The sequence below is a fragment of the Chiloscyllium punctatum genome, chromosome 11, assembly GCF_047496795.1.
Source record: "Chiloscyllium punctatum isolate Juve2018m chromosome 11, sChiPun1.3, whole genome shotgun sequence".
Classification (NCBI taxonomy): domain Eukaryota; kingdom Metazoa; phylum Chordata; class Chondrichthyes; order Orectolobiformes; family Hemiscylliidae; genus Chiloscyllium; species Chiloscyllium punctatum.
In genome coordinates this window covers 92,011,587-92,034,491 of record NC_092749.1, presented here as the reverse complement: position 1 = coordinate 92,034,491, position 22,905 = coordinate 92,011,587, and the positions used below count along the sequence as shown (strand labels likewise).

General features: G+C 39.5%; 1 protein-coding gene across 7 annotated transcripts in view; it reads left to right on the top strand.

Moving 5' to 3' along the window:
* The window catches only part of LOC140483193 (mitogen-activated protein kinase kinase kinase kinase 3), a 308,564-nt gene that overhangs the window by 94,296 nt on the left and 191,363 nt on the right, over positions 1 to 22,905 (top strand). For 6 of the 7 annotated variants that reach the window (XM_072581251.1, XM_072581249.1, XM_072581248.1 and 3 more), the window contains exons 3-5: positions 11,118 to 11,208; positions 17,822 to 17,886; positions 21,254 to 21,309. In XM_072581251.1, the coding sequence (XP_072437352.1) occupies positions 11,118 to 11,208; positions 17,822 to 17,886; positions 21,254 to 21,309 (212 nt within the window). Of the gene's footprint in view, positions 1 to 11,117; positions 11,209 to 15,920; positions 16,493 to 17,821; positions 17,887 to 21,253; positions 21,310 to 22,905 lie in introns of those variants that run through there. The other variant, XM_072581252.1, reaches the window with a different exon arrangement.

Here is a 22,905-nt window from a genome sequence, read left to right as displayed (position 1 = left end):
CAGTTGGCCCATATCTCTCTAAACCCTTTCTGTTCATATGACCATCCAAATGCCTTTTAAATGTTGTAATTGTACCAGCCTTCACCACTGCCTCTGGCAGCTCATTCCGTACACTCATTACTCTCTACATGAAAAAGTTGCCCCTTAGGTTTCTTTTAAATCTTTCCCCTCTCACCCTAAACCTATGCCCTCTAGTTCTGGACTCCCCCACCTCAGGAAAAGACCTTGTTTATTTACCCTGTCTATGCCCCTCATGATTATATAAACCTTTATAAGGTCACCTGTTAACCTCTGATGCTCCAGAGAAAATAGCCCCAGCCAGTTTAGCCTCTCCGTATAGCTCAAATCCTCCAACCCAGGCAACATCCTTGTAAATTGTTTCTGAATCCTTTCAAGTTTCACAACATCCTTCCTTTAACTGGAAGATCAGAATTGCTCACAATATTCCAAAAGTGACTTAACCAATATCCTGTACAGTCCTAACGTGCTCTCGCAACTGCTATACTCAATGCTCTGAGCAGTAGATCAAAGTTCTGCTGTGCACACTAACTTTGCAACTACACTGTGCTTGGACAGTCACTGCATGGACTGCTGGTGTACAAGAATGTTGCCCATCAATGCCTGCTTTTAAGAACAATTGGGTAATGGCAATAACAGCTGATATTGTCAGCATTGCTAACCTTGCAAATACAAAAATATAAAAAAATTAAAATACTGCTGTTCGGAAATAAAAAAATGCTAGAGACATTCAGCAGGTCTAACAGCTTCACAATGAGAGAAGCCTAGATAGCATTTAAAGTCCTAAGACTACTTTAGAACATACACGAAAAAAAAATCAATTACATGTGAGTCAGTACTTTGCAGTTCAGAGGAATTTTAGTGACTTGCTTTGCATAGTAATATTCCAACATGACCTCTCATGAATAATGTAGTGAAATGTCAGGAATCAGGAAAGCTGTTAGCAATTTTACACAGTCCTCCTAAACTGTTTCCTGATTTCAACATTGCTGGTGCCCATTCTAACAATGCTGAGAATCTCTGCAGTACTGTCACAGACCTTTAACAGTTGTTCTAGATTACTTGGATCATTTAATCTTTTAGTGTCTTAGCACTAAGCTTTTTCTCTTTCAACCTTCAATGGTACAGATTTAAGCTAGTTCAGACTTGTCTTTGTAACAAGGTACAAATAAAACTTTGTTAAGCATGTTTTTGACATTTGTTTGCGGGTGTGATTCAGTACTTGTATCAGTTCTATATTACTTGACTGTTCTGTTTCTGAATTTGTATTTGCATGTACAAACTAGAGTCAGAAATATGCAGCATGGAAACAGACCCTTCAGTCTAACTTGTCCATACTGACCAGGTATCCTAAATTAATCTACTCTCGTTTGCCAGCATTTGGCCCATATCTCTCTTAAACTCTTTCTATTCATGAAACCATCCAGATACCTTTTAGATGTTGGAATTGTAACGGTCTCCACCATTTCCTCTGGCAGCTCATTCCATACACGCACCACCTTTTGTGTGAAAAAGTTGCTCCTTAGGTCCCTTTTAAATCTTTCCCCTCTCACCTTAAACCTATGCCCTTTCGTTCTGGACTCCCCCAACGATTTACCCTATCCATGCCCCTCATGATTTTAGAAACCTTGACAAGGTCAGCCCTTAGCCTCTGATACTCCAGGCAAAACATCCCCAGCCTATTCAGCCTCTCCCAATATCTCAACTCCTCCAACCCAGGCAACATTCTTGTCAATCTTTTCTGAACCCTTTGCAATTTCACAATATCCTTCCTCTAGGAGGAGACCAGAATTGCACTCAATATTCCAAAAGTGGCCTAACCAGTGTCCTGTACAGCCGCAACATGACCTCCCAATTCCGATACTCCATGATCTTGACCAATAAGTGAAAGTATACTAACTGCTGCCTTCACTATCTTATCTACTTGAAGCTCCACTTTCAAGGAGCTATGAGCCTGTATTCCAAGGTCTCTTTGTTCAGCAACATTCCCTAGGACCTTATCATTAAATGTATATATCCTGCTCTAATTTGCCTTTCCAAATGCAGTACCTCACATTTATATAAATTAAACTCTATCTGCCACTCATTGGCCCATCTGATCAAGATCCCATTGTACTCAAGAGGTAATCTTCTTCGCTGTCCACTATACCTCCAATTTTGGTGTCATCTACAAACTTATTAACAATACCTCCTTTGTTCATAATCAAATCATTTATACAAATTACAAAAAGCAGTGAACCCACCACCGATCCTTGTGGCACACGACTGGTCACAGGCCTCCAATCTGAAAGACAGCCCTCCACCATCACCCTTTGTCTTCTATCATCACGCCAGTTCTGTATCCGAATGGCCAATTCAGTGTGATGTAACCTTGCTAAGCAGTCTATCCTGAGGAACCTTGTTGAATGGCTTACTGAAGTCCATGTAGATCACATCCAGTGCTTTGCCCTTGTCAGTCCTCTTTGTTACTATTTCAAAAAACACAATCAAGTTAGTGAGACGTGATTTCCCACGCACAAAGCCATGTTGACTGTCCATTATCAGTCTTTGCTTATCCAAATATATATAAATTCTGCACCCAGGATTCCTTCCAACAACTTGCCTACCACCGATGTCAGGCTCAAAGTTGTCTGGGCATGGTCAATATTTAGTTTAAAAATAGAACTAACATTTTATAGCTTTCAGGCTAATTTTCACCATGACAGCTTTTTCTCCAAGGTAATAGTGGGGTGGGGGCAGTGTCTGGAGAGTTGTGCCTCTGAGTTGGTGGCATCCTATAGGATGCTGACCTATCTTTTCTTGATTAATGAACCACTGTTGTCTCTGTGTCTGTCTGTTTCCGTCTGTGATGCCTTCCCTCAATGAGGATGATGATGCCTTTTCTTATGGTTCTGATACTCTGCTGGCCAGCAGCATAATCTTTTCCTTTCAGCAACTATGTGCTCATCCCATTGCACTCTCTTCACTTACAAACAGGCAGGCAAACAATCACTTTGTTTTACTCATATTGAATTTGATGCCCTGTCAGCTTGCCCAGAGTTAGCAGTTTGTCTACATTCTGTTGTGTACTGTAATTTGAGATCTGTGATAGAAGACAGGAAGCACTGGGAATCTGTGGACTCCAAAAGTTTGTAAATGCAAGAACACACCCCGGAATCAGGTCTTGCAGAGACATTTAGATTATTATATTGCATAATTTAAATGTCTTTAAAAGTTGCCTCAATATGCATAGCGTGAAAGCCATTAAATGCTCTGTTTTGACCTTGGTGCACCCTGCTGAAGTCAAAGCAAACCGCTGATTCTGCAGGAACACTTGAGAATATCTGGCCAGGAGGAAACAATTGCCATTTATCTGCCGTGGACATTCTGTTGCAGGAAGGCAGTATCACCATCTCTGATTTTGAGGTGGTGGTTAGCAGATGCAAAGTAAGAAAGCACTCCTGTCTGGTTCATTAGAATGTACCTTCTGACTCTAAAGGACAAGCATCGACTTCCTTCAGGCTGCTGATCACAGACCAAGTTAAAAATCACACAACACCAGGTTATAGTCCAACAGGCTTAATTGGAAGCACTGGCTTTCGGAGCGCTACTCCTTCATCAGAGTCATAGAGATGTACAGCATGGAAACAGACCCTTCGGTCCAACTTGTCCATGCTGACCAGATATCCCAACCCAATCTAGTCCCACCTGCCAGCACCCGACTCCTATCTCTCCAAACCCTTCCTATTCGTATACCCATCCAAATGCCTCCAAAGTTCCAAAACCATGCAACAGCATATAAAACAGTAATTGCTGTTCCTGGAATTTGAGGAAATCACCTCCAGCATCTAAAGTACGTCAAAAAAAGGAGCAGCTCTTACAGCCAGAATTTTTTGTCATCCTCCATCTGTTGGACTATAACCTGGTGTTGTGATTTTTAATTTTGTACACCCCAGTCCAACACCAGCATCTCCAAATCATGATCACAGACCAGACTGTGTACCTTTTGGAAGAAGAAACACTGAGCATTGGACTGGAAGCTAACCTTGGAACTTTCGCTTCCAAGGCAAAAACAAAGACTGACTTCCTAGTTCTTCTTCCCTTACAGACCGTGTTTAATTTTGACCCAATTAACTGTAGCACAAACAAATTCAGAATGTTTTTCTGGAATCTGGATAGTTTTTATACTTGTCTCCCTCATGTCTTGTAAATGCTTTGTTTTTAAGAATGCAGACCCTGTTGATATTCACCTTAATTAACTTTTAACTATTATGGTGTGGACATGATTCTCTAACATTTTGTAGTCCCTAGAGTTTCTCATTTTGAGATTGGCATTTTAATATCTAAGCTTCTGTGTTCCCTGCTATTCTTGTGTTCTCCTGTAAGTGACACTTGGTCAGTAGGAGGCACTGGTCTCTGGCTTGGTGTTGGCCACTCTGTCCAGGACAGAAGTAAGAAATCTATCCTCAAATGGATGGACCTGTTTGACCTTGACTAGTCATGTTCACCATCTGTAGATCTGCTGAAGATGCTGTGCAGCTTGATGTGTTTTAATGATTCCATCAGGAATCTGGATGTAGTTTTTAGATTGCTGTTTGTGCTGCCAGGGCACCGAGCTGCATCAGTGACACAGTTGAATGATTGGCCAGGTCCATTCCAGCAATGATAGCTGTGGGAAAACTGTTAGCAGTTTGTCTTTTAGGGTCAGAATGTACATGTTGATGAACCAGATAGGAATGTTTTCTAGTTGACACCTCAAATTCAGAGATAGTGACGGTTCCCTACCTGCAACAGGATGTCCAGGGCAGATAAATGGCAATTGTTTCCTCCTGCCCAGATATTCTGTGTCCCTGAAATCAGCAGTTTGCTTTGCCTTCAGCTGCATGTCCCAAGGTCAAAACAGATCATTTAATGACTTTCGCACTATGCATATTGAGGCAACTTTTAAAACCATTTAAATTATGCAATATAACAATCTAAACATCTCTGCAAGACCTGATTCTAGGGTGTGTTCCTATGAACTCTTGAATTATTTTAAGATGAAATGATTGTCATACTTTTTCACCAGATTGTTGTTGCAGTTGGGTTGGCTTCTTCCGGGATGGTGCTTTTGTTGCACTGTATTCCGAACCAAGGATTTTACTAGATGTGACTTTCCTGGGTTAGAGTGCACTGATTGTGTTGCTGCTTCTGTTATCCCAGGGTGGAGTGTTCCTTCACCTCTTTTAATGCTTTGTCAGTTTTTCTTTTGGCCATCACTTTGTTGCCAATCCTTATCCTATCAGGACTAGCCACTTTCATTTTGTTGTTCTGTTGTTGTAAATAGGTACTTGCTAATCACCTTCCTCAGATGTTATTACTCACTTCAGGATAAAATGGAACCTGAACCCAGGTCTTCTGCTCCATAGGTAGGAACTCTCCCACTGTTCCACCAGAGCCCTTTCCATTGAATTTGTATTCCAAGGAATGATTACTTTCCTGTCATCCGGTGGTATCTCTGTGAAACTGTACACTGTCTTGTAACTGGTTCAACGCTAAAGTGACAGAACTTTTAAGTTGAAAGACTCCTCACTGAGCCACCTAAAAATGTAGAGGTTGGATAAGGGATGACTCCTATATGTGTGTGGTGGCACCCAGCTCTCATTTTTTCAGTATCTCCTCAACCCTTAATTTTCATTCAGACAATTAGTTAAGATGAGAGCTGTGGCAATGTGGGTACATTCTGGGTGCATGGTAGAAACTTCTAGTTTAGAAAATAGAAAGTAATGGGTGCTGATTGACGTTGTATTGTGGTGGGAGGAAGTACTGTGCCCAATGGTTTGGGGATTGGAACCATGTCTGTTTTCTCACTTGTAAGAATGATGCACTGCAACAAATTAGCATGTGATAATGCTGGAGTAAGCATAGGTTGAATCAGAAAGCATGTCAGAAGTTGCTAATTAATTAGACAAGACAAAAGCAGGTGAAAGTTAATGCACTTGTAGGGAAAAGTGAGTCTTAGTTTTATTGCTTTCTGCATGTTTGAACAAGGGTGTAATGTTCCTCCCCATATCCAGGGAAGTTTGAGAGGTTGTTGAGGGGGCTTCTGTTCATCAAAATTACTAAATTGGTACCTGGAAAAAGTGGGTTGTGTTGAGACTTGGTTTCATTGCCGTTTTGAATAGAGAAGGCTGACTTGAAGTGAATAAGATCCTCAAATGGTCTTGACAATTGCAATGTGCAAAGGATGTTTCCTTTTTATAGGTCAGTCCAGAATCAGGGGTCATGGCTTTAAAATTAGGTTTACCCTTTCAGGATAGAGATAAGAACTTTTTCTGAGAGTTATGAGATTCTTGAACTCTTAGCCTCAGATAGTGGTGGAGGTGAGTCATTTAATATTTATAAGATTTAAGTGGATAGAATATAATTGGTCAGGGGATTTTAGGGTTATTTGGAGGTAAATGGGAATGTGGAAATCGAAGCACAGATGAAATAGTCATGATGTTGAATGGTGGAACAGCCTCTACTTTTGCTTCTATTTCATGTTTTCTTTAGTCATCTCTTAATTGAACTACGATTTCATGAAGAATTTGTCTGCTTGGTTTAATTGTCTTGGCAGGTTGGAAAGGTCTATTCTTAGTACTGTTCTTTTGAGGGGTTTAGCCAAATGTTCCATGACATTGCAAAATGCTTCGTGAGATTGACTATGATTGTTTCAATGTATAAACCAGACAAGCTGAAAGAGTTAGAGATGTTTGCAGAGACTGCTTCAATGGACCAAAAGCAAAGTGGCAACAGCATTGCATTGTGCAACGATGTAAACCATCTACTGAACAGAAAATTGTTTGGAATGTTGAGTGATCAACTACTTATCCCTGAAGCATGATAAACATTTGGATCTGTCGGCCTGCGCCTGAATACTTTCAAAGAAGTGAAACAAAGACAATCAGACTTAAGTCTCTTTTCCCTTCCCATGGCTATGCAGATGAAAATATAAATGCCAGCAATGTTTCACAGTTCTATTGTGTGAAAGCAGCAATAGAAATGAAGCCTTTTCATTCCATTTAAGCAGTGTATAATATTTGAGAGGGAAAATAAACTGAAATTAGTAATGTGACGTACATAAAATATTTCCTGGGATACGAGAATTCCAAATATGGTACAGGGAAATGAAGGGTGAATGTGATGAGGAAATACAGTATAAGGACAGTCAGCCTAATAAATAATGTTGCTTTCAAAATGGGTAAAAAAATTGAAGACTTGTCATTTCATTTTTTTTGTCCTTGATTGATATGTGCAAAGATGCTGTCAAATGGAAACTAATCCATGTTTAGCATTATGAAGAATGCTGAAATGTGTGTCTTAGACTGTCAGTCTTAATTTTTGTTCTGAAGGAATTGAGAACGAATAAGTACTTTCAGGATGCTCTGTTCAAGCATCAAAATATTTTTTTCTAATGGGTCTTTTGAGTTTTTCTTAAAGGCTGCATTTTGATTTTCAGGGGCTTTTTTTTTCAATTTTGTTGACTCATTTATGGGGTGATACAGTGATATAGTAAGGATGCTTTCAGTATTTGTATTAATCTATAGGGTATTTTGGACTCCTATAAGAGCAGAATTAGCATTCATCAACTTACCCACCATTTCAGTTATCATCACTCCATTAAACTTAAAGCCACAACACACAAGGAAAACATTCGTTTCTTGGACACCGCAGTATTTAAATTAGAAAATGACAACCAACATAACAAACATAGCAAAAAAAAGTTAATACATTTAAAAACCAAAACCAAAATGTAATTGTTGGAAATTAATTGATTTGTCACAGCAGCCAGATCAACTAGCATTTGTGGAGAGACAAATAGATTGCTGTTTCATATGTGAACTGCTTGTCAGTGTTTTTTGTTTTTGAGTAGCTACTATAGTATACAAAATCCACTGCACATTTAGTAATGATGTGAAGGCTCTCAAGGGTATGGGAAAGATTCTGGTGAATGGTTCCAGGGATGAGCGATTCAGTTGGATGGTTTGATTGGAGATGTTGGCACTATTGTCTTTTGAAAAGTGAAGGTTAAGAAGTGATTGAAGGGAAGTATTCAAAATCAGGAAGGGTCTGGACAGGATAGATTTGGGAAAACTGTCACCAGTGGCAGAGGGATCGAGAACCAATGATTGAAGATTTAACCTGGAAATATATCCAGAGAAGTTATTTGGGTGGAGCTGAGAAATAAGAAAGGGATGATCACCTTATTGGGATTGTATTATAGACCCCCTAATAGTCAGCGGGAAATTGAGAAACAAACTTGTAAGGAGATCTCAGCTATCTGTAAGAATAATAGGGTGGTTATGGTAGGGGATTTTAACTTTCCAAATATAGACAGGGGCTGCCATACTGATAAGGGTTTGGATGGAGAGGAATTTGTTAAGTGTGTACAAGACAATTTTCTGATTCAGTACGTGGATGTAACTGCTAGAGAAAGTGCAAAACTTGACCTCCTCTTGGCAAATAAGGCAGAGCAGGCAACTGAGGTGTCAGTGGGGGAGCACTTTGGGGCCAGCAACCACAATTCTATTAGATTTTAAATAGGGATGGAAAAGGATAGACCAGATCTAAAAGTTGAAGTTCTAAATCGGAGGAAAGCCAATTTTGATGGTATTAGGCAAGAATTTTCAAAAGCTGATTGGGGGCAGATGTTCGCAAGTAAAGGGACGGCTGGAAAATGGGAAGCCTTCAGAAATGAGATAATGAGAATTCAGAGAAAGTATATTCCTGTCAGGGTGAAAGGGAAGGCAGGTAGGTATAGGGAATGCTGGATGACTAAAGAAATTGAGGGTTTGGTTAAGAAAAAGAAGGAAACATATGTAAGGTATACACAAGATAGATCAAGTGAATCCTTAGAGTATAAAGGCAGTAGAAGTATACTTAAGAGGGAAATCAGGAGAGCAAAAAAAGGACATAGCTTTGGCAAATAGAATTAAGGAGAATCTAAAGAGTTTTTAACAAATACATAAAGGACAAAAGGGTAACTAGGGAGAGAATAGGGCCCCTCAAAGATCAGCAAGGCGGCCTTTGTGTGGAGCCACAGGAGATGGGGCAGATACTAAACGTGTATTTTGTGGAAAAGGATATGGAAGATACAGAAAGTGGCGAAATAGATGGTGACACCTTGCAAAATGTCCATATTACAGAGGAGGAAGTGCTGGATGTCTTGAAATGCATAAAGGTGGATAAATCTCCAGGACCTGATCAGGTTTACCATAGAACTCTGTAGGAAGCTAGGGAAGTGATTGCTGGGCCTCTTGCTGAGATATTTGTATCATCGATAGTCACAGGTGAAGTGCCGGAAGACTGGAGGTTGGCTAACATGGTGTCACTGTTTAAGAAGGGTAGTGAGGAGAAGCCAGGGAACTATAGACCAGTGAGTCTGATGTTGGTGTTGGGCAAGTTGTTGGAGGGAATCCTGAGGGACAGGATGTACATATATTTGGAAAGGCAAGGACTGATTAGGGATAGTCAACATGGCTTTGTGCATGGGAAATCATGTCTCACAAACTTGATTGAGTTTTTTGAGGAAGTAACAAAGAGGATTGATGAGAGCAGAGTGGTAGATATGATCTATATGGACTTCAGTAAGGCGTTCGACAAGGTTCCCCATGGGAGACTGGTTAGCAAGGTTAGATCTCACGGAATGCAGGGAGAACTAGCCATTTGGGCACAGAAGTGGCTCAAACGTAGAAGACGGAGAGTGGTGGTGAGGGTTGTTTTTCAGGCTGGAGGCCTGTGACCAGTGGAGTGCCACAAGGATCGGTGCTGGGTCCTCTACTTTTTGTCGTTTACAAAAATGATTTGGATACGAGCATAAGTGGTACAGTTAGTAAGTTTGCAGATGAGACCAAAATTGGAGGTGTAGTGGACAGTGAAGAAGATTACTTCAGATCTTGTTCAGATGGGCTAATGGGCCGAGAAGTGGCAGATGGAGTTTAATTCAGATAAATGCGAGGTTCTGCGTTTTGGGAAAGCAAATCTTAGCAGGACTTATACACTTAACAGTAAGGTACTAGAGAGTGTTGCTGAACAAATAGACCTCGGAGTGCAGGTTCATAGCTCCTTGAAAGTGGAGTTGCAGGTAGGATAGTGAAGGCGGCGTTTGATATGCTTTCCTTTATTGGTCAGAGTACAGGACTTGGGAGGTCATGTTGCGACTGTACACGACATTGGTTTGGCCACTTTTGGCATATTGTGTGCAGTTCTGGTCTCCTTCCTATCAGAAAGATGTGTGAAACTTGAAAGAGTTCAGAAAAGATTTACAAGGATGTTGCCAAGATTGGAGGATTTGAGCTATGGGGAGAGGCAGAACAGGCTGGGGCTGTTTTCCCTGGAGCGTCGGAGGCTGAGGGATGACCTTATAGAGGTTTACAAACTTATGAGGGGCATGGATAGGGTAAATAGGCAAAGTCTTTTCTTTGGGGTCGGGGAGTCCAGAACTAGAGGGCATAGGTTTAGGGTGAGAGGGGAAAGATATAAACGAGACCTAAGGGGTAACTTTTTCATGCAGAGGGTGGTACGTGTATGGAATGAGCTGCCAGAGGAAGTGGTGGAGGCTGGTACAATTGCAACATTTAAAAGGCACTTGGGTGGGTATATGAATAGGAAGGGTTTGGAGGGATATGGGCCGGGTGCTGGCAGGTGGGACTAGATTGGGTTGGGATATCTGGTCGGCATGGATGGATTAGACTGAAGAGTGTTTCCATGCTGTACATCTCTATGACTCATCTTAAGATAATAGACATAAAAATAATGGTGACACAAGGAAAAAGCTTTTCCACAAAGCAGGTGGTTAGGATCGGGAGCACGCCCCCCGTGAGAGTGTGATGGAGACAGATTCTAGAGAGATCTGGATTATTATGAGAGGATAGAATGTGCATGGTGCTGTCGAAAGAGTGGCTCCAAATACATTGCTCCTTCACCGAGCCATCTCAAACATGACAGGTGAAATAGCCACCTTCAATGCTGTAACCGTTCTACATTTCTATCTCCTGTCTAGAATGTTTTCACTTCTTGCTGACTCTCCCTGCAATAAATGTTAATTTGTCCAAGTCGATTTGTCTACCTGTTATTTAAGCAAAATTTTTCCTCTGTAGGTGAAGACTTTGCTATTGTACAGCAGGAGATCATTATGATGAAAGACTGTAAACACTCAAACATAGTTGCATATTTTGGCAGTTATCTCAGGTATGTACTTTGTTTCTTGCAATTCTTTGTGTAACATCTGTCTTTAAGGGGTAATACTGTATTATGCATGTGCTTGTACCTGCATGTACTAAAGTTTTTAACAATTAAGTTGAAAAGAGGTCTTTACCTTTTTAATGTGTCAGACACATTTTGATGACTCGTATACAGTTGAGCTTAGAGGTACTGTAGTTCTATTGTAGTTGTGCTCTTTCCCTTTTGTGTGCATGTCCAACACAATTTATCTTTTATATAGAATATTTTAATGTAATAAATACCCCAGAGTACCGATCGAAACCAACCTACCTAAACGGAATCAGGGAAATCGATAAACAGAGGATTGGTTAATGAACAGGAAGCAGAAAGTAGACATAAACAAGGCATTTTTCAAGTGGACAAACTGTAACTCGTGGACTGCTGCAAGAGTTAGTGCTGGAGCCTGTGCTATTTACAGTCTACATTAATAACTTTGAAGGGACAGAGTAATGTATGTAAGCTTGCAAATTATTCAAAGCTCGATGGAATATACTGGAAACAGATATAATTGTGTGACAAGTTGGTAGATGGAATAAACCGTGTGGAAATGCGCAGTTATTTACTTGGTCATAGAAACTATTCTGCTTCTATTTTTAATTGGTGTAAAATTTCTAAATGTTGATGTCCAAAGATTCTTGGATGCATCCCTGTTAGTATGCAGGTGCAGCAAGCAAATGGGAAGGCAATTTTTTTGTTTCCATTCATTGCAAAGGGATTGAAATACAGGAAGAAAGAAATCTTAGCACAATTGTACGGTGCTTTGGTGAGACCATACGTTAGTATACAGGTGTAGCAAGCAATTGGGAATGCAAATTGTATGTTAGCCTTCATTGCAAAGGGATTGGAGTACCGGAATAAAGAAGTCTTAACAGAATTGTATGGGGCTTTGGTGAGACCATACCTGGAGTACTGTGGTGCAATTTTGTCCTCCATATTTAAGGGCAGTGTTGTGAAATTCAAATTCATGTGTTCTCTTTTGTAATTTTTAGATTTAAAAAATTTAAATTTAGAATGTAGAAATTTGAATAAATACAACTAAAGGAATAATTTGCCCTTAAAGATTGGAATCATGTTGACTTCAGAGATAGCAGGCAGGATCATAAAATAGCAGGTCTTTCTTAGCTGGAGATCTGACAACAGAAAATCTATGCTTGCAGATATGGTATTCTGTTGAAATATTTTGTTTTTGAGAGTTGGAGCTAAATTGGTTTATAAACAAAATTGGCTTAAAAGCATTCAAACCCACTTCTTTGTACAAAACGGATTTTCAAATGAGAGATAATTACCTTTAAAGATTAATTTGGCAATAGCCCTGAGCAGGCTATGTTGTAAGGGAGATGGATGGAACTTAAGGCTATCTGATTTCTCTTTGTGTATTTGCATGTGGCAGGAACATAATTAGAAATAGGACAGGCATAAATGTAATCAGTAACAGCTAGTATACTTAAAACAAATATAACCGAGATAACAGCAACAGTTGGTACTTAAGTTGTAATTTTTAATGTAGTAAGATGTTCTAAGGAATTTTATCGGAACACAAATTGTATGACATTGAGCACATGTGATGCTGTGACAGAAAACCTTGGTTGGAGAGTTTGCGTTGAGTGTCTTAAAAGAAGAATACAATAGAGAGAGGTCAAGGGTATTTTGTAACTTTCCAGGCCCCTCTAAATTGATGGCGGTGGTGATGATTATTGTGGCGCTGAAAGAGATTATAGATCCATAGATGGCTTTGAAAATGAGAATGAGAATTTTAAATTGGTTATATTGCTTGAGTCCAGGACCTTTGACCAAAGAGGTGGATTTGGCTCAGAAGTAAAAAAGTTTTGGATGACCTCACATTTATAGAGGGTAGAATGTGGGGAAACCAGCCAGAAATGTGTACGAATAGTGAAAGTTAGGTAGCAAAGATATTGATAATTTCTGCAGCTCTTGATTGAAACAGGAGAAATTGAGCTTTGTTATGGAACTGGAAGTAGATAGTTTTCAAGATGGTGTAAACATGTGTTTAGAAGATCTTCTGTGGCTCAAATATGACACCAAATGTTACGAGGATGGCTTCGTAAGCTGAACTAATTGGCACTTCCTTGGAATGAGGGATTTTGGTAATTATAATCATCATCCACATCAGTATTCTGTTTTTCTTTGCATTGATGCCTTTAACAACCCAGTTTACGTAAGATGATATTTCAGTTTTACACAAATTTTGACAAAATTTGCAACTTAAATATGAAGAATTTTGTTTGTTTAAAGTATCCAGTATGATTTCCAGGAAAGTTAGTCATATAGAACATAAATAGGCCAATCGGCCCAACTTGTTTATGCCAATCAAATATCCTAATCTGACCTAATTCCATTTGCCAGCTTTTTACCTTTATTGCTCTAAATCCTTCCTATTTATATGACTCCTAAATGTTGCAATTGCACCTGCCTCTACCACCTCCTCTGGCAGCTCCTACCCCCACCCAAAAACAAGTTTAGAACACTCCCCCAACCACAGCAAATCTCCAAACAAGGATATTGGTCCCCTTTCAATTCACGTGGAACCTGTCCCTCTTCCAGATCATTTCTACCCCTGAAGACATTCCAATAGTCCAAAACTGTGAATCCTTTCCCTCTGCACCAACTCCTCAGTCATTTGTTCATCTGCTGTATCCTCCCATACCTGCTGTCACTAGCATGTGACACTGGTAGTAGTAAAGATATTACTCCTGAGGTCCTACTTTTTAACGTGCTGCCTGATTTCCTACATTCTCTCTGCAGACCCTCATCCCTTTCCCTACCTATGTTATTAGTACCAACAGGCACAACTGTCTGCTGGTCACTCTCCCCTTTCAGAATATTCTGCATTCTCTATGAGACATTCTTGACCCTGGCACCAAGGAAGCAGTGCACCATTCTGATGCCTTGCTGATGGCACAGAAACATCTGCCCCAGACTCAAAGGTCCCCTATTACAGTTTATCAGTTGGAACCTGACAGACCCCTAGTTACAGTACAGCCAATCACAGTACCAGAAACCTGGCTGTCAGCGCTATACTCTCCTGAGAAACCATCCTTTCCTACAGGATCCAAAAAAATATGCCTATTTGAGTTGAGGAAAATCACAGGAGACTCCTACACTATCTGCTACCTCTCCTACCATTCCTGGAGGTCAACCATCAACCTGACTGTATCTTCAGTGTCTCCATTTTCCTGATGGTTCCATCTGCTATCCATCATGCCCACTTGTTCTTTTATCTCCTCATTGCCTCTAAATGCCACTCTAACCAATCCATGTGGTCTGATAGGATTCGCAACCAAGCACACTTCCTGTAGACATAGTGTCCAGGAACATTCAAATTCTCCTTGACCTCCCACATCTGACGGGAAGAGAATATCCCCCTACCAAAAGCCATTTCTCCCCCTTTAACAATATACAGATCCAGAAATTATCTAAAAACAAACGCAGCACACTTTTCTCAAAAACACTGCTCCAGGATAACCTAATACCAATCCTTAATATTAAAAGTCAATCAAGAGACCCATCTCAGTGTAAACATTATTTTTAAAAAATCCTTCACGCTACTATTATAGATTTACAAAAAAAAATTTAGAAGTTGTGTATGTCTTAAAGTCAAACACTTAGCTGATCAGGCTGAAAAGCTAAATCACATCCTCTTCTGAAATTTCAGGCAGTGACTTTTTTTTGCAGTCACTGATAACTCTGCAGCTGCATGTAAAGCTGGATATTAGACCTCCCATGTCAGCTATGAAAGTTAATGTAAACAGAATCCACTTTTACGTTGTTCATAGATCTGGTAAGGCTTCTAATTATTCAATTAGTTGCCAAATTACATATTGAAATTAGATTGTCTGGAGATTGCAGTTGGTCTGTGCTCACAGTTGTGTTGGAAATGCATTTAAGCTTAAAGGTAATCCTTTAAGGTTTCCAATAAATGTTAAAGGTCCTTGATGACTTATAATTGAATGACTGTCTGTCGTCTAGCTAACTATGTTGATTTGAGTTTTAGATTTTGTATGAAACTCAGGATGTAGAGTTTTAAACATTATGTAGTAGTTTGGTGTTAGAGTTTACATCAGTGTAAAAGTAGGAAATAGTATATTGATGCACATTTAATTAAAATTCTTAATAGTTCTCATTCCAAGGTAATGTGTACCATTTAATATTCTTGAAGGCATCTCTGATCTAAACTTGCACGTAGCCTAAGCAGTCCTGTTACCTAATTTGCTTTACAAAAAAAATTAACATTTTGATTTGTGCAATGAACTCAGCTGAAGTTATTACTGGACATGGAATGAGCTGCCAGAGCATGTGGTGGAGGCTGGTACAATTGCAACATTTAAGAGGCATTTGGATGGGTATATGAATAGAAAGGGTTTGGAGGGACATGGGCCTGGTGCTGGCAGGTGGGACTAGATTGGGTTGGAATATCTGGTTGGAATGGACAGGTTGGACCAGAGGGTCTGTTTCCATGCTATATATCTCTATGACTCTAAGTCAGAACTCAGAGTAACCTGGCTTAATGGATCATATTGTTTTGATTTTAAAAAAAGTGATCTCATGCAAAATTAACAATTAACCAGAATTGTATAAACAAAAGAATGAAGGTAAACTAGAATAAAACAAACTATCTACTATTAATACGAATTCAAAGACTTTCAAACCAATAGTACAAGTATAATCCTGTTAATCTCAAAACTCTACTTAATAGACTGAACAGGATACCCAAAACACACAACTGATGTAGTATCCAAAGCATTGCTTGCACAGTCTTTACATCAAAGTCGCTTGTGATTTCAACTCCTCGGGTGGAATTGCAAATAGCTTCCTCTTGGAACTGTAGTGATTGGAATGAGGTTGGTCAGGTAGACTTCGTAGAATGTGAGTTCCCTGATTAGGGATGCTAACCTGGTCCAATCAGGGAGTCCTGGCTGACAGATGTAAACTGGAGGATCAGGGTTCTGTTCACCTAAGGACCTGGCACTGAGCTGGCCGAACTATGCATGTGTAAGTAAAGGGTGACTTGGTGATGGGATTCATGGAGTTATTTCAGGAACAATCATACACCTGAGCTTAAATGTACTCTGTTTTAAATAATCTCTTCAGGGCTTTAGCCTAACACTTCTAGTCTGGAGCTAGCACTAACTCTTCATTCTGAGGTAACCTAGTTCTTCTCGGGAGCCATGTATGTACAGCCATCCTATCCCAAGGATTTCACAGGACAACTCAAAGTAAAGCTGAAACTAAGGTCAGTCTCTCTCTCTCTCTCTAAGCTGAGTGTTCCCCTTAAGCTGAAAAAAACAATTCCATAAGTCTCCAACAAACCATGAGCCTTATTATTTTCCTTCCTTGTTTGCAAAAATTCAAAGATCAACAAAGGAAAGTCCATTACTGGTGAACAAAAACCTATTCATTCTAAAGCCTGGCCTCAAAAACTGTTTTGAAAGAAATACTTACAAGTTAATTATTAACTTCAGACACAGAAAGCCAAAAGGTTACCAACTCAAAAGACCAAAATTAATAATAAATGATGTTAAATATATACTCAATTTACATCATAGCAACTTGTTGTGAAAATGGTTTGGTAGTGTTTAGCTCATAAGTGTAATTCCAAGTAGAAGTGTAAAAATGCCCTGTTTTATTTATTGTTTGTTAACTTTGTGATGGCAGTTCTGTACCATGCTGTTTAATTCTGTAGGTTAGAAAATTACACTTGTTTCATATTATTCCGTGTGCTAAAAGGAAGATAATGAATTCCAAGGTGATACTACATCAGCTTAATTTGAGCCTTGCATAGTTTTAGCAAGATTTCTCTATTTTATGCTCCATTCTTTTTGCAATAAAGGCCAGCACTCTCCCAAAAGAAATGCAGGACCATGCTGTCCAGTGTTTCCAGATCTCCATGACTCCTAGTGGTCTGAAAATCATCTTGATTTTAGATCTCTAAATTCCTCCACCAATCCAAACCCCTGGGTCCTGTGACTTCCTTTGTATCAAAGATGCTGACTCCACTGAATAGAACTCCCTAATAGTTTCATGGCAGATTCTAATGTTACTACAACAAAATAATTTCTTCCTCAGTTCATCCAAATCTCACTAATACCTGGGCCTTTATTTCCACAATATTTGAATCTATGAAACTCCTTTCTGTCCTGTCAGGTCTTGAAGGCAACTTCAAAATTATACTAGATATTCCCTCATCAACCTGTTGAGGGATGTTATTACACAGCTCGGGATTTGAACCCAGGACTCCTGTCTCTCAGGCAGCAGTATTACCACTGCACCACAAGAGCTCTCCAAAATTATAAAACAAAGAGCTGTGAAGGCTGGAAACATAAAACAAAAACAAAATGTTGGAGAAACTCAGTAGGTCTGGTAGTATCTGTAGAGAGAGCAGCAGAGTTTACGTTTTGAGCCCAGTGATCCTTTGTCAGAATTATGCCATATCCTGAGACTGTATACCAGATCTGGCCCTTAATGCTAACAAATTAATGTCTTCTGTTCTCACCACTTGGAGCTGTACCATAGAGATCTGGTTGTTAAGAATCATTCTAATGCAGAATTTTTTAAAATCTAGACGTGACAAGCTATGGATTTGTATGGAGTTTTGTGGAGGCGGATCATTACAAGATATATATCATGGTGAGCATACAATTCTTTTTTTAAAATGATAGAAATATATGCAAATTTCATATACCTTTTTAAGTTTTATAACTGAAGTTTTGTAGTTTCACTCGTTATATTCAGTATTATGTAAGCAGTCTTGATGTTAAAGTAGTATTTCTGTTTTCTTTAAAACCTGTAACATACTTAGATTGACACATTTAAATCCTGAATTGAAATCTATCCTATCCTGGCCCCTATTTACTGACTTTGCACTGAGCTTTTCAAATATTGCTCGTTGTCTGATACCAGTTGCACTGTTCCATATTTTTAATCATTCTGCACTATAGCATATACTGTGGTTTATCTTTTTTTGTTTTGTTCATTCACCTGAATGCTAGTTGCTCATGCAACCAACTTTATTGTAAAACTGCATTGGGTTTTCAACAAATTAATGATAAACTTTGTCAGCTGTGCCACAACTGTGGTCCTTGTTGAAACCTTTGTTGTGTCAAGCCAGTTTGAAAACCTGTAGAGTTAATGATTTTACACTGCTATATGAAGGTTCAGCAGCACTGTGCAGCAGAGAATTTAAGAATAATACAACATAGAAGCAAGCCATCTGGTGGATCATGCTTGTGCAAGTTCCATGTCCACATAGTCTTCACTCCTCTGCTCTTTCCCTGCTACTCTGAAAATGTTTACCTTGGAAATATGTATCCAGTTCTCTTCTGAATATTGCCATTGACTTTGTTTCCACAAGCCCTTTAGGCTGTGCATTCCATACTGTATCTACTTTTTAAAAATAAGTATAATTTCTTCATGGACATTCAGCTTTTATAAATCACATGTTGGAGTGAAATTCCCATTTGTGGCAGAGTACGCTGTTTGACGTGAGTCTGTCAAGCAAATGATGGAAATGGCATCTGGTGAAACAAATAACTCATTCTCGCAGCCAGTTCCAGTTTCATTGACAGGCCAACGAACAGGTGGTATCCCTCTGTTTTCTGGTGAGTGATACATGCTTCAGAGCGACAACAATAATGTGCTTTTAATATCATAAAGAAGACAATAAAAACATTTTAGGGTGCTTCACAGAAGAATTGACAACAGCCAAAAAAGAAGATAATAGGTGAGGTAATTAAAGCTTTAAAGGAGGAAAGCAAACTAGGCAGTGTAAGGAGGGTACTCCAATGCTTTGAGCCTTGGCAACTGAAAGTTTAGCTACCTGTGGAGGAGCGTTTAAAATCAACATGCTTAAGAGGCCAGGATTACATCAGATATCTTAGAGGGTGATAAAACTGGATAAGATTAAGGAGATAATGAGTGAGATAGTGGAGGAATTTGAAAACAATCTTGGGATTGTTAAAATCAAGGCATTGCTTGATCAAGACTAATGTAGTTCAGAGCACAGGTGGGCAGGAAACTGATGTTTGGTGCAAGGCACAGGTAGCAGAACTTTGGGAGTATGAAGTTTATGGATAATAGAAGTGGCGAAACCAGCCAGCTTGTTGGAATGGTCAAGTCTAAAGTTAAGAAAAAGGTGTATAAGGATTCAGCAGCTGATGAGTTGAGACATGAGAGAAGTTGAGCAGTATTGAGCTAGAAATGGAAGTTCGAGTGGGATTTGAGGCTTACCTCTGGACACCAAGATTACAAATGGCTTAATTTCTTGGTTGTCAGGCTGAGGGATGCTGTGTGTAGCTGAGGAAGAGAGATTTGGAATGTGAATGGTAAAGAATGGCTTCAGTCTTCCTGATATTTAATTGGAGACATTATCTGTCTTCTGGTACTGTGTTGCATAGGTAGTTTGGCAACAGTGGAGGAATCTGGAGACCTGGTGGTGAGGTGAGGCTGGTTGTTGTTACTGTACATATTAATACTAACTCTGCTTTGAGATGTTGGAGAGGAGGAAGAGAAAGTGTAAAAAAAATCAAAAGTGATCTTAGTTGGTCATCATTAGATAAGTGGAACCGTGTGAAAGCATTCTCATCATGCTAGATGACAGAGGTTTTGAAAGAGGATGATGTGGTCATGCAGGGTGGCAGGTAATCAGGGTATTTGGATATGAAAAGAAATTCATAATGAGCAGCTACAGGCGAGATAAGACGAGATCACTGACATTTAGTCGATTTTGGTGGATGCATGGCTCTATGAGAAAGACATAGAAGGGAATAATAAAATAAATTTCAGGGCTAAAAGAAAATGAAAGGTTGAGAGACTGGATCCTAAACTGGGATAAAGCTAAGTTTCTTCCGTGGCAATCATCATTATAGTGTAATGACTATAAGTTACCATTGGCATCAAGGTTAAAGCAAGAGCTAGGTGGTTCTTGTTTTTTTTCTGGACGAGGGAGAGTCAGTGTACAAGATTGAAGAAATATCTCATTACTTGAAGGGAAAACTTTGCAATTCGCATGGTGGATTTAACAGCAGCATTTCTGGTAACTCTGGGCAGCTTTTCTACCTAGGCATCATATCTGGAGTGTGAAGTGGATGGCATTTATTACACCATCAATTGGAAATCACAGACCTGCTATAATACTAGTAAATAATATCCTCTTCAACAATAAAAGTTAGAAGGAAGAGCTAAATGTGAAGGATTTTGTACTTTTTGCATAAAATGGCGTATTGTGCTGCTTATGCCTCTTTTTCTTTCCTGGGAGTGTTTTTTTTATGTCCTGCTCCATGATGATTATAAGAAATCTGGGTTGCTCTGAGTTCTTCCAGTGACAGTTGCAAATCCCCTTTGAGTAAGATAAGAAATAAAACAAAGCACACAAAGCCAAGACCAGGAACCGTGGCCATGACAATAGTAGTGGCATCAAATACTCACACTACCTGCAACTCACCTTTGGCCTTGCCTGTTTCACTCGGTTTCTCTTTGCTGATTATGTTTTGTCTTTTCCTGCTTTTGATTGTGTTACCAAATGGCCAAAATTTCCTTCTCTTAATTTTAGTTCACTTTTTTCCCCCAGGTCAGAGCAGATGTACTGCTCCTGGAATGGCCCAAATATACAGGTGTTGTGCCATTTCCTTGCCCACAGTCAGAAAAAAAGGGGGGAAAAGTGACTGGGTGGTAGGGGTTATACTGATATGCAATGACGACTCACAACTCCACTGCACAACTCTGATATTGATGCGCAGCTTGACAAAGATGTGCACAATGACTTTTAAATAAAAATGGTGACACCAGTTGGAGAAATGGACCTCAAACAATAAACAATGTTAGAACAAAGTGACAAGTCGTGAAGCTTAAACCATGGACTTGCATCATCATATGCTTGTGCTCTGTTTATAATTTTTTTACAGAAGTTATGATTTAGTGCAGTAAGTGGAAATATCCTAAGTTGTTGATTTACTCTAGAGTTATATCTTAATTTCATTTTCTCTTAACTTTCTAACAGTGACAGGACCCTTATCGGAACTACAGATTGCTTATGTCTGTAGGGAAACGCTACAGGTAAACAATTACAGTCTTTCAGTAAATATCTTTTGCAAGCTAACAATCCATTCCAATTTTGCTGTGAATATTGAGGAATTTTAGTATGGGCATTAAACAGTAGATTATGGCATTTCTTTTCATCTTTTGGACCTGGTGTAGACTGATGAGTTGGAAAAAAGAAAAAAAAGACTTGTATTTATCTAGTGCTTTTCCTCAAAGCTTTAGATATATAAACACTTCTGTAATGTAGGAAAGTAACTTTGCTTAGGAAAATCAACAGTTGTTCAATTTTGATGAATGCCACAAAAGCAGTCTAGGTTGACTTTCTTATCAAAGCTGTAGGAATGGCTAGTGCAGAAAATTCATAAAAAATACATTTAGGGGTTTTTTTTTTGAAGTTATGTTGAAAACACTTGTCTGGTTCCAAAAATACCCTGACGTTTTCCTGTGCATAGTTGAGGCATATTTACCTGGAAAACTCAAAGGTCTGATTCCTGGTCTGTGCTCTGTTAACTGACATGATTTGGGTGAAGATGATTGCTGCATTAATTTCATTTAGGTAAAGACAATTAGACCATGTTTGTTACGTTTGGATGTTTAGCAACTGCTCGTGGGTTCATCTGGATGGTTGTCAAGGATGTAGTTGGCCATAACTCTGATTCTTCAGATCGTCCTATAGATTGCCAGTCCTAGCAGTCAGGGCGGCGTGGTGGCTCAATGGTTAGCACGGCTGCCTCACAGCACCAGGCACCCAGGTTCGACTTTAGCATTTGGTGACTGTATGTGTGGAGTTTGCAAAGTCTCCCCCTATCGGCGGGGGTTTCCTCTGGGTACTCTAGTTTCCTCCCACAATCCAAAGATGTGCAGGTTAGATGAATTGCACGTAGTGTTCAGGGATGTGTAGTTTAGGTGCATTAGTCAGGAGTAAATGTAGAGTAGTAGGGTCAGGGAATGGATTTGGGTGGGTTACTCTTCAGAGGGTTGATGTGGACTTGTTGGGCCAAATAGCCTGTTTCCACACTGTAGGGATTTTATGAAATGGCATTTAAGCTTGCAGGTAATGCTTTACAACAATACCCCAGTTAATTTTAAGTAGAATGTAGGAGCAGGTAAAGTCACTTGAGGCTGCTCTCCCATTTAGTTAGATATTGACTGTTTTGTAGCAATGCCATTTTATCTGTCTTGGTTCTGTAATGCTAATTTCCTTGCATGCATAAATCTATCAATCAATGTTTTGGATTTTCAATTTCTTTATTTTTGGGCCAGGGAAGATGTTATTAGCAAAACCTGTCTTTGTTGTCTATTTCTAATTTCCCTTGAGTTATATGGCTGCTCATCTGTTTAAGAAAGTAGCTCAGAGCCAGTCACATTGGATTCACATGAAGGCCAGACCAGACAAAGACAGCAGCTTTTGAATGGCAGTTGATGGTAGTTTCATGCCGACCTGTCATGGAGATTAGCTTATAATTCCAGACTTGTGTTAGTTAAATGAATTTAAAGTAGCTGATTATTGTGGGATTTGAATGTATGCTCAGAGCCTTAGTGCCTTGTAGTGCAGCATTAAGGTCCCTATCTCTGAGCTAGGAGGCCTGTGTTTAAGTGCCACCTGCTCCA